The sequence below is a fragment of the Suncus etruscus genome, chromosome 17, assembly GCF_024139225.1.
Source record: "Suncus etruscus isolate mSunEtr1 chromosome 17, mSunEtr1.pri.cur, whole genome shotgun sequence".
In the NCBI taxonomy this organism is placed as follows: Eukaryota; Metazoa; Chordata; class Mammalia; order Eulipotyphla; family Soricidae; genus Suncus; species Suncus etruscus.
Window position 1 is genome coordinate 62,566,638 of NC_064864.1, and position 12,392 is coordinate 62,579,029.

At 46.7% G+C, this 12,392-nt stretch overlaps 1 protein-coding gene across 1 annotated transcript in view; it reads right to left on the reverse strand.

Moving 5' to 3' along the window:
• Positions 1 to 12,126, reverse strand: part of GFRA1 (GDNF family receptor alpha 1) — a 231,360-nt gene extending 219,234 nt beyond the window's left edge. Inside the window, exons 1-3 of the mRNA XM_049764478.1 lie at positions 11,875 to 12,126; positions 10,738 to 11,031; positions 9,432 to 9,515 (exon numbers count right to left, since the gene is read on the reverse strand). Coding sequence (XP_049620435.1) covers positions 9,432 to 9,515; positions 10,738 to 11,031; positions 11,875 to 11,914 — 418 coding nt within the window. The 5' untranslated portion in view covers positions 11,915 to 12,126. The remainder of the gene's footprint in view (positions 1 to 9,431; positions 9,516 to 10,737; positions 11,032 to 11,874) is intronic.
• Between the last annotated feature and the right edge of the window lie 266 nt (positions 12,127 to 12,392).

The following is a 12,392-nucleotide window of genomic DNA, read 5'->3' on the forward strand; positions in this document are numbered from 1 at the left end:
AACATGCAAAGCTCTTTGTCAAACAGTGCCTGAAGGAAGAATCCAAAGGACAAAGACTGGGAATCAAAGTGAGAAGAAACTGGGTATCTTCTCCTGAATAAAAGATGCAGGTCAGAAAGCTGGAAAGATAGTACAGTAGGTTGGACATGCAGTTGACCCAAGTTCGATCCCCAGCATCCCATATGGTTCACCAAGCACCACCAGGAATGAGCCCTGAGCTCAGAGCCAGGAGTTAACTCCTGAGCACCATTGAGTGTGACCCCAAAACAAGGGTGCAGGTCAGTGCTACTGGCTATGTGGTCCAAAGCAAGTTAATCAACCTGAATCCAGGTCCCCTTATAAGAAAGCAGAGGTTTCACCTTGCCATGAGAATGGTGCAGGACCAAGAGACAGTGACATTCCGAGAAGTGTGTGCAGTGCAGGGGCACTCCTCAGGGGCTCTCCACTCTGCCCTCTCCTTTAAAGAGTGTGCAAGTTTGCATGTTCCAAAGCTCAGGGGTGGATTGGCAGTGACCCAGAGGGAACTAATTGTGGTTTGACCAAAAATAGGCCATTTGACCAAATGATTAAAAGTCTGTCATATGCTAATGCTGGGACAGGGCGGACCTTGGGCCAATTTAGCAAGAGTAAATTGCAATTGATTTTTGAAGAAATTGCCTGTTCTCTTGCCTTTCCTCAGCTGTGTCACTCTCTCGCACACAGCTGCCTTTGTCACCACCAGAATCTACTAAAATCCATGTCAAGGAAGATCTTTATTGAGCAAAATATTGAATAATATAGACACCTGCATGCATACACAGTAAATATATACACACAGAAGGTAGCGATTCAGAATAATCTGTGTGTGTGTGTGTGTGTGTGTGTGTGTGTGTTTGCATTTTAAAGGGTCCCAATTCACAAACTATTTTGCACTGTGGCCACTCTCTTCAGGGTGTTTTGCAAATCCTTCTGTGGCAAAAGAGTTATCCTAAGTCATCTTTATTTTAACAGCCTACTGTTTGAAGAAAGATCACACATACAAAAAAACGGAGTAACCCTAAAATCTTCTCTTCACTCATTCCCCAGCTTCTGGTTCCCTGGATATACAAAGAAAATGGCTAAAAGATCACAGAAGATTTCCAAAAAAAAAAAAAAAAAATCATAAAAAAAAAAAAGGTTAACAATGACTTCTTTCACCCCTAATTTCTGATATGGTGATAGACCTTCTTAGAACATTAATTAGAATGGAAAGAGATGAAAGAAATGCCCAGGGGACATAATAAATTAGCCCCTTATGCAAATCACCCATTCCTTTTCCTCAAGGACACAGATAGTTGAGTCTCTAAATTACAGGAAGTGGTTAGCTTCTTTAACAAAGATGAAAAAAGAAACAGAAAAAAATCAGAAGCAAGATTTTTGTCTAATAGGGTAGCTGGGTGGGTTATAGTAACAACTAATTTCCCTTTGTTTCCCCCCTTTCAGACAACTCTGAAGTGGGCCAAGAGATGGGAAAAGGAACATTCTGGCCACGGGTTCTGATGTTAGAGATCAATTGATGGAGCCTTGCTCCCCAACAATCCTGAAAGGAAGGGCCATGGCTGGGGCTGAATCCCACCGACCAGCCACTAGCGAGGCCTCAAGGGCACACAGACACAGAAAAGAAAAGCAATTCAGATGCGGTGGGGAAAAGCGAGGATATGGAGTGTTTCCAATATCAACTGAAAAACAAACACACACCTAATTTTCCTTGTCATCACTGTCCCAGACAATTTATGTTCCACTGTCCTGGAAATTTATGGGACGTTCTATTTTCTTATCAGTAAAATAAGGGGATTGGGTTAGAATGACCTCCAAAAGTCCTACTGCATCTACCATCCAGGGCTTTTACTCATTGCTTAGTAAAACCCACACACACTCCCAATTATTTCATTTATTTCCATAGAACCCTGTGCATTCCGATGACAGGCAACTCCTGCTGCCTTTTTCTCTTTGCTCCTCTCATTCTTCCCCACCACTTCCTCTGATTTTCTCTATTTCTGATTTCTGATTCTGTTTTGTCTTCCACAGATGCTTTAACTGTATCCTGGTTCCAAGTTAAGAATATATTAAGAAAGTCATGCTCTAGAAATGAGACTAACAGAGAACAATATAGATCAGTTAACATCACACATTTATTTCTTCACTAAAAGATTTGAAAAGAAAAACGGTTAAGTCTGAATACTATGAGAATCTCTATACATATAGATCTACATATGACAGATAGATATTTCAGTTCCCATATAAATATATAGAAAAAAAAAAACATGTTCCAGAAACTTCTAGCCACTGCCCTCGTTTAAAGAGAGAGCAGATGTTACTCTCAGGAAGGGTGAGACACCTTCCCCAGGTCACCTCAATGCTGAGTGATAAAGCTGGGAGCAGAAAAGCATCTTCCACTCCTGCCCAATACTCTGCCAGGCCAACACTTCACCTGGTACTTTCCCTGGAGAATCCCATTCCATATTCTGGAGGACAGCAGCCCCCAAAAGGGTTATCTTTAAGAGATGGCAGAAAGAAATACTTCAGAGGAAAAAGGGTTGAGGACAGATATATTGGCTATAAATAATTTTGCACTTGTAACAATCTACAGTTCATGCAAGTACCCATCACTCATTGCTGTTTTTATCTTCCTTCTTTCACTAACAGGACCTACAGAAACTTATGCAAAATATTCGACTGGTTTCCCTGGTGCACTGAGGCCTTTACCTTAAATATTTAGGCACAGAACCAGCGCTCGCCACTTCCTTCATGAAACTTCTACTTGAAACTGACCATTAAGTAACATAATGAAATTTACCTCAGGAAAGCTGTCAATGGTCCCAGAAGATAAAGTACCCAGATGTCAGGAAAGAAATAATGTTCCAGGGCCAGAGAGATAGCATAGTGGGTAAGGCATTTGCAGACCCAGATTGGAACCCTGGCATCCCATATATCACCCAACCAATGCCAGAAATGGATCCTTCATGCAGAGCTAGGGGTAACCTTTGAGTAACATTGTGTGTCCCCCTCAAAAGAATGTCCATATTATGGCTCCACTATTGCTCTTATGTGTCCATCTATGTGGGTTTGTACATACACAAAATACAAAAAAAAAAAAAAAAACAACATCTATAAGAGGCATCCATGTTTACACACATACACAATGATACAAATTCACATTTATAGAACCAAATTTAAATGGTTCTATCTGTGTGTGTAAGTGGTTCTAGATGGGTGTTGGGATTATGGGGGCCATTTACATTGATTTTCTTTTTTTACCTGTTTGTAATTTCCTATTGTTCTATATGGTCCTATATGGTCCCCTGAGCCTGCCAGGAGCGATCTCTGAATGTAGAGCCAGGAGTAACTCCTGAGCACTGTCGGATGTGACCCAAAAACCAAAATCAAATAAAAACAGGATTGCTGAGAAGAAGAGAATAAAGTTTAAAAGTAGTGGCCTGTAAAGGGAAACATGCGTGTGCACAACGGAGTTTAAAGAGAAGAAAGTCTCTCAGGCCTCAGTCACACCCTGCTCAGGGAACAGTAATTCTTCCCGTGATGAGGGCTTTGGAAGGAAGATTTATGAGGAGAGCTTAGAAGAATGGAATCAGTCAAGCTGAGAAGGGAAAGTTGATCAGAAGAATCCTTAAGCACAGGAAGTGCTGGCACCAGGGTGATTACCAGTAACAGAGGACTCTTCTCAGACAGAGGAACAGGGGCCCTCACCAACAGGCAGAGGAATTTAGGGCAAGAATAAGGAAGATTCTTCCCCACAAACGGGAGTGAAAGCTCAAACCCGGATTACTAAAAGAAGATCTTGCCTCCAGGGCTTTCAGATACAGGGCAGATTTATTTCTTGTTCCAGGTAGTTTATCAGCAGCTTTTCCTCAGGCACAGAATGGTTGCCCTTTTCAAGGTAGGGATCCTCTGTTCCACCATCAGAGAGAAAAGTCTGAGAGAAAATGCAGAGTCTTTGAATCAGAGTGAGCCCAGTGCACATTCCCTTAATACAGCATTCACAAAGACTGCAGTTCACCAAAGGATGTTTTAGGCCCTATCCTAAGTCTCTCCCTTCTAGAAGCTTTCAGGAACTGGAGGCTTTATCATCTTCCCATTTTACATGCAAGCAGCCTGAGGTATGGCATGGCAAAAGGACCAAGACAAAACAGGACAGTCAAAGGATCTCACAGATAATAAGTCAGTTGCCTTCTGCTCCTGTGTGCCTACTTGTGGGCAGAAGCCTTCTCAAAGCATTGTCAGGGCAAGTATGAATACAAGAGCAAGATGAGAGAATAATTAAGCAGAAGAATCTGTGAGAGATTGAAGCCAGGTCATTTTGTAAGCTAACGAAGACCTGGTTACCAGGAATGTAGGTGGAACAGGAAGAAAGGAGACCCAGAACAGCCAGTAAGAAAGTCAAAGTTTCTTCAAAAATGATAGATAAGATGGGTATTCCTAAAGACTAGAAAGCAGAAACTGTGGGAGAGATGGCAGGTCATGTAAGCAGTATTTAGTCAGATTTGAGGACCCTGATGTGTAGATCTTTGGTCATGGGGCAGATGATGTCATCATAGAAGACAGGAGACCCAAAGAAAGCAGGAGAGATATGAAGTGTCCCCAGAATCTAGAAGTGTTGGTTTAGCTCAGAAGAAGGCCCATTGGAGGCATCTAAGGAAATTTCCCAGAATATGGAAATGCTGGTTTAGGTCGGAAGAGAGCCCATCAAAGGCAGATCTGAGGGCTGGAAGTAAGTGGTAACTTACTCCTGCATGGTTTCTCCAGAGCAGAGCAGAAAGAAGCCAACTCTGGTCTCTCTAAAGGCATAATCCTGTCAGTGGTCACTTTCCAGCAGAATGGCCCTGGCCAAACTGCATCTGTCCTGAGTATCAACTGGTAACAGTAAAGAAGTAGATTAGATTGTCCAGTGTCTCTCTTCTTCACTATCCTATCACCAATGGATCACAGGACTCTGGCCTGGCATCAGGGAAGATGGACCACTCAAGAGGCAAGATCCAGCTGCATACGGTAGTCAATGTCCACTTTGCTATCCAGTGAAAGAGACTCCTAGGAGCCTGTGTCCATAGCTGTGGTGACAGTTCCATACAGGCAGGCACCAAGGAACCCTGAGAGAAAAGGCACCTGAGGAATCCCAGCATGTTCCTCCTCGACCTGGTCTTGAAGAAGTGAAAGAAATTTCCCCAGCAGAGGCAAAAGGCCCAGGAGAGGCAGGCAGCATGAAAACCCAAGGGATGTTTCGGCTCAGTGAGCACAAGTGGACAGTCGGCAGTAATGGAGCTAGGAGGTGGTTTTGGCCCCAGCTGACCTTCCCAAAAATTTCCCATATGCTGGAAGAGAGAGGGGAAGGAGCGGGAGCCAGAGTTGCCGATGCAGAGAACACAGATGAGACAGCCCAGGGCCAGGGGAAGGATCCCACACGCCCTCAACAGCTGGTGTTTTCAAGCCCTTCTCTCCTGTCAGAGTTTGACAAGACAGCAGGTGACCTTTGACAACTTTTCTTCAACATGAAACATTTTTAGGGCAGTATTTTTAATGGTGGCATCAATATTGATGATATAATAAAATAGTAAAAGCATAACATGGCTAATTATTCACAGCAGTATTCAGAGGGAAAAAGGGAAGGAAGAACCAGGCTTAAAAGAGTGCTTACGGACATCTTATTTCAGAGGAGGAAAATTTTCTGGTTACTTGGGGGTCCAAACTAGGCATGGATAGGCTCCCAAGGAAGTTCTAAGATCCTCCTAGAACTTGGCAAGGAAAATGGGAGTAAGGAGCTTGCCTCCCACCAATCAAATCCTTACATCACTCTTGCTCCACAAAACCCAACCTCCAATTGATACTCTGAGACCTTTTTTGTATTTTTTGCTGCCTGGAGCTTCTCTCTTCTCTCTGATCCTCCACCCTCAGGGTTCCTCTTGACACCCACAGTTCTTTCAAAAGCTCTGTCTGCTTTGTTCTGCCCCAGAGGAGTCCAAAACCATTGCCCATAGGTTTCTCTTCCTTTCAAATCACTGTTTACTTCTGGTCTAATCTTGAACTTTCATGAAGAAAGGGTGAGGCTATAAGGTAGTTAAAGAGAGAGTCAAGGCTAGCAAGAAGCAAGGAGCCAAGCCACTGGGCCTCCAATGCCCACATAACCTTCCTGTCGGGTCTCATGATACCACAGACCTTATCAAGTTCATCCCAGTAATGTTTTGCTGGTGTGGGCTTCCTTTTTCCTCAGAAAGTTCCTGCTTACTAAGTATTCATGTGGGAGAACCTATAAACACCACACTGGCATCCAACTCATGGGAAAACATATCCAAAACAGTAGGTCCACTGCTCCCTATACCCAGGAAAGTAGAACCTCAGTGTCAGACAAATCTCTGACTTCGGTTTCAGGTCACATTTCCTAAGAATTACTTCAAGGTGGTTCCTTTCCTGGTCCTACCTCCATATACTACCTCTATGTCCTACCTCTTTTAAGTGATGATCAAGTAAACAGGGAGACACATGGCCCTGGGTTTAAGAGGAGGCTGAGAAAGTTGAAACCAAGCTTGTCAAACATGTGTTATTCGCTGAAAGAATTCAGTTCCCCTTCAAGATGTGTGGATAAACATTCTTCTCACACACGGCAGAGGAATCCAAATATGGAAACTCCGATGGCTGCTCTATCTGTAAAACATCCCTTTGTCCTGGTTTCTTCAAAAAGACTTTCAAGAAAGAAGAGACATGAAAAACTCAGATTCTGACCACATCTGTCATCCTGTTCCCCCATCCTCCATTGTACAAATGCCATGCAGGATAATATACATTATTCAATGACTTAAAACCTCTCTAGCCTCCATTTGGCTTGACTACACCCACTTAAGGAACATATCACAGTCAGAGGTCAAAGCTCATTAGGGCTGGATCCTGAATTCAATGCCCTGGAGAGAGAGAATGGAGCTCTGGACAAGGCATCATTGGCTCTGATTAATTCCTGATGACTTCTGGGCCCTCTTCATCAGAGGCCTCACACACTCTGAATGGAGTGTCCTATGTAATGAACCCTGAGAGATGAATTCTAAAGATGAAAGCATGAAAATGGCCCATACCTATGGACTTCTGATACTCATACCTGAAATTCAGATGGATTAGGGGTCTCCAAGACCCATAAAGGTCCAAGACCCTTTATGTAGAAATTGGGCACTAGGCTTGACAAAATGGTTCAAAAGTGCAGTGGAGAGCTGGAGCAATAGTACAGTGGGTACCAATACCTTGCATATAGCTGACCCCACATCCCACGCCATCTTCTGCGTCCCACCAGGAATGATCCTTTCATACAAGGGCAGGAATAAACCCTAAGTACAGCTAGTGTGGCCCAAAAAACTAAAAGAAAACAAGGAGGGGCAAATGGAGAGGTTCTTGAGGGGTTTTTAAGCCTCCTCAGAGTTCACAGACTATCAAGATTGGATACAATTAACTTTCCAGGTCCCACAATTTTAAGAAGAAACCCAGAGAGAGGAAATGAGCTTGTTTAAGTCCAATGGTTCACAGAAGTTTTTAAAATTATGACCTAAGTGGGCCCTCTTTTCAGGATCAGAGGGGAAGGTCCCAGTCCTTCCAGTGTCAGTACAAAGATTGAGGAAAAGGAATTCCACAATGCAGGCCAGAGGGGCCATTCCCAGTATCAGCAACATGAGGTTTAATTCTGAAACATTAATTTAATTTAACATTAATTTGTTAGATATTCCTGTGGTCAGGAGACCCCAAATAAGCCAAGACCAAGTGTGACTATAAACTGCTTCTCCTCTACCTAAGCCACTCACTGCTCCTGGCTGGGTCAAGAGAACAGACAGTGTAGGGACATGGAATGGAAAAAATTAGCAATACCAGAAGAAATGTCTGAATGTCTCTGACACTAAAGGTGTGTTTCCAGATACAGAGGCAAATGCATGTATGTACGCATATCTACACCCTCATATGCAAACACACACACACACACTTCCTCTGAATCAAAGGGCAGAGTGACGCAGATGAGTGTTTTCCAAGATTCTAGTGCTTATGTGTGTGTGAAACTCCCAGCCCACAGATCTTTTCAAAATGCAAACTCTGACTCAGTAGGTCTAGGATGTGCCTGAGAGTCGCTCCAGGTGATGCTGCTATGATTTTCAGCAACCAGAAAGGCAATAGGAATGCTTAGATGCAAAGTAGCCTGAGTTTCAATTCTAGTTCCACTCTTCATGGGCTTTTGATTCTTTGGCTGTTTTCCTACACCTCACATGGCCTCTTCCCTAAAAAGAAAATCATTGTCCTACTGAAGAAGCACTTGATGATAATTACATAAGCTAATGATGTAAAATTCTTCAACCAGTGCCTGGCTTATAATAAGGTCTTCATAAATGTCAATTGCTGGTTGCCTCTAATAGGCCCGAGAATAGGGACAATCCCTGGCTTACTGCCCAAACCCCAAAAGCATCAATGCAGTAGATACTTAAAGAATGTTTGTGAATGAATGAATGAGTGAATGAATGCATAATCAACTCAACCATGTTACATACACCATAGGTTCTATGACTTTCTTCAGGAAAGTAAAACATTTAGAAGACCAATAATAAACCACAATCCATAGAACCAACTTCTTTAACCACCACAACTAACCATGGGAAAACATATTGTTTATGATGGCTCTATGCACTTGAGAAAACGTCTTCACTATAAGCAAACAAAGACAGTATCAATCTGGAATCTGTCATTAAGAGAAATTACTGCCTGGTTCATTATTTATCAGGTGGTCCTAATGCAGCAGATGTTATGGCAAACTTCTCTCTAAAACTAAGTTCTCTTTCCAAATTGAAAAAAAAAAAAAGATCAAATAAACCACAGATAGGCAAAGCTACTTTTTATCTGGCCCCTGGGGAAGTACATTCTCTTACACCCATAGACACACTTGTTCAGGAAAAATTAGAAACAAGAGCACAGTTGACAAATGGGAGAGCTTAATCTTTCAAATCAAAGACAGATGATTGAGTCAATCCGAACTTCTTCAACAATTTAAATTATCTTCCAACCTCATGTTCTATTCCGTTTCCAGAGCTGCACTGAGTAAGTTATGAAGGAGAGATGACGGTTGCCACCTACAGACAGAAACGGCATTCCCTTTGCAAGAGTTAGCCAATTACATTTCACCGTGGGGTAAAAACATTCAAACCAGTCACCTATCCAGCCTCTTCCAAACCACCCCACCACTTCATTTCATTGAGAATTACTTCCAAGTCATTCAATCAGCGCAATTCTGTCTCTTCATGATCATTCTATTTCTAATTTTTCAGAACACTGGTAAATTTCCCAGTCAACGTTCTCCTCCTTGTGCACTATTTGAGAGCCAAAGAGAACACAAGCCAAGAGATTGCAAGCAAGCAAAGACATCAAAGTGGAAGAAGAAATCTGCTTACCTGGCATGAATGGGACCACCCGGAATATATCCGACAATCTGCTGTTGACTGGTTCATAGGGGGAATCTTCAAGTAGATCATTCCCTAAAAGCAACAGAAAGTATGGGTGCAAAACTAAAAAAAATAGGCAGATTGTAGGCAGGTTTTTTTTTTTTTTTGGTGTGGCTGAATCTGAATTCTAATTATGTTATGATTGTGTAACAAAAAGATGCTGAGACTTTCAAAGATTGCAAATGGGATCTATTTGGGGTGGTTATTTCCTTTCATTCCTGCTTTTGTTGTCCTCACTCTCCCCAGAGTGCCATGAAAATATTGGAGAGCAATCCAGGCTGATCTTGCCAGAAAACTCTCCCACTCTTTGTAAAGGAATGAAATCAGAGAGGATGGAGCAGGTGACGTCACGAGGCCAACTTGCCTCTAAGAGCCAATAGAAGAAAGGGGACCCAAAATAAGAAGGGCCGGTGTCTTGCTCCCCACAATCAGAAAGCAGCTACTCAGGTCAGGCAAAGAGTTATGTCTCTGGAATAGGTTTTCTTTCTAGAGTAAGTGGCAAGGGAGAGGGTGAATCGGAAGCTTACGAAGTTGACCTTAAATCTCTCGGGAAATGAATGTTTGTGTTCCATATACAAATGCTGCCACCTCTAGGCACCAAGACCCCAAATTCCCACTGGAATGGAGGGTGGTGCCAAGTGGACCTTTCTCTGTCCCAGCCACATCTGTGTTAACCAAAGCTGAACCACACCAGCTGGTTCAAGCCTCAGCTAATCTAGGATGACAAATGGTTTTTCACACATAATCCTTTGATCAGGTGCAGGGGCGGGGTAAAGATAAAATGGATTCTAGGAGCCTCCTTCACTAAAACCTTTATCTTAGGTCAGAAGTGGGGGGGGGGGAAGCTGGGGAAGAGGTCGGGGGCTCAGGCATAGGAAAGGGACAAGTCTCCTATCACTATTCTGTGCTAAATCTAAAACCTCTGCCCAGGCTCCCTGGTGCAGGGAAACAGCGGATTCCTTGCGTGACTTCTCGTGAGTTCCTGGGCTGGGAGCGAGTTCCTGAGAGGTCAGCGGGTCCTGAGGGTGCCCCCTACCCCCCACCCTCCTCCTCCGGCCTTCAGGGCTTTCCAGCCACCAGGCCCCAACAATGCTTGCTCAGGAGGCAACACCAGCTGCGGCGATCCCTCGGGGCCAATGAAAGGTCCTCATTCTGCAGCTGGGGAGACGTGAGCGGAGGATGAGGTCAGCCTGCCGGGCCTCGAGAGGGCGGGGGCAGGGGCGCTGGGGGACGGGGGGCGGCGTGTCCGGCGTACCCTGCAGACTCTGGTACATGCTCCAGTAGATGCGCAGACAGTTCTTCTCCTTCTTCATGCCGCGCTTGCAGCGGCAGTTGTAGAGGGACTTCTGCTTGAGGGCCTCCATGGCGCTGCGACACTCGTCCTTGGCCTCTAGGCCCGAGGTCAGGCTGAAATTGGTCTCCTTGCCCGCCACGCACTGCCTGAGCGTGCGGTACTTGGAGCTGCAGCTCTGCTCCTTCAGGCACTGGTCGCTGGCTTTTACGCAGTCCAGCCGGTCCCCACCGCTCACCTCGGCGGTCAGGAGCACGTCTGCGGGGACAGGGGAGTGGGCGTGAGCGCCTCAAGGCCACGCGCCCCGATGCTCCAGCCCTGGGTGAAGGCGGGCGCTGGACACCAGAACCCCCAAACCTCCAGTCCCGACAGTCCATTTCCCCACCCGCCCCGGGACCTCCATCTGCTGGGATGTCTCGGCGGGCGGGCACCGCGCTGGCCCTCCAGGCTTTGCGCCTCTGGCCCAGGAGCCGGTGCAGCACCGCGGTGCGTGCCCACCCATCTCCCTGGGCCGCCCCGCAAGCGAGGCGGCTTGGCCTCCAGCGCCGGGTCCTCGCTGCCCCCCAAGCCAGCTGAAGCTGGGAAGTGGGGCGTCTCTCGGGAGTGGCGATCGCGGCAGGGAAGCTTGGCAGGAGAGCGAGCCCGAATGCCTGTTCTCTGCCAGGCTGGGTGCTTCGCTATTCCGGGAAAAGTTTCCCTCCAAAGTTTGCTCTGGGTCCAAAGCTTGCCTGCACCCCAGCTGCCCGCCGCGCCTCCGCGAGCTCCTGGGGACAGGCAGGGTGAGGGGTGCCGCCAGGGCTGGCGGCCTCGGACCCTTCACGCCCCGCCAGGCGAGATTACTAAGAACTACAGAAACTATAAATCACAACAGGGACGAAAAATATATATATAAAAAAAATTAAAAACTGCGGGCTAATGCCGCTTCGCCAGGAATCCCCAAGGCGCCGGAGCAGCGGAGGATTCGGGATCCCGTCCCCTACCCCCCAAATAAACTTCTCCCTTCCCGCTCACCCCCGCGAACCTGGGGCAAGAGGGCGAGAAGGGTACCGCGAGCATCCCTTGGAGAGGTTTGAAAGAGCTCACCGCGCGGCCTCGACTTACCCAAGAGCGGCAGCGCGAAGTACAGGGTGGCCAGGAACATGGTGCCGGAGCGCAGAGGGTCCCCGCCCCCCCAAAAAAATATTCCCAGGCCGCTGCTGGGTCTCCCCGAGTGAGCTCAGCGCGCTCGGATCGCTGGGCCGCTACGCTGCTCTGGCCGCCCAAAGTTCAGCTCCATGCAGGGCGCGAGGAAACGTCCCGAGTCCGGCAGCCGCCGCCGGCCACTCTGCGCTGGGCGGGCGGGTGCGAAGACGGGGGCAGCTCCGCTTTTTGGGGGGTCAGGTCCGACCCAACCTGGAAGGAGAGCGCGCTTTGAAACCGGCGGAAAGCGCTAGAACCTTCCCCCCCGCCCTTGCCCCTATCTCCCCTCCTCTGCGCCCGCCTTGGGGGGACTCCGGGGCCGCTCGTTGGCCCACCCGACTCGGGAGGGGCAGAAGGGGGTGTATCCCGGGGCGCCGCCAAGCTGGGGGCTGGGGCGGCGAGACGAAGGCTCCCCCCACCAATGCAAAGGGGTGTCTCTC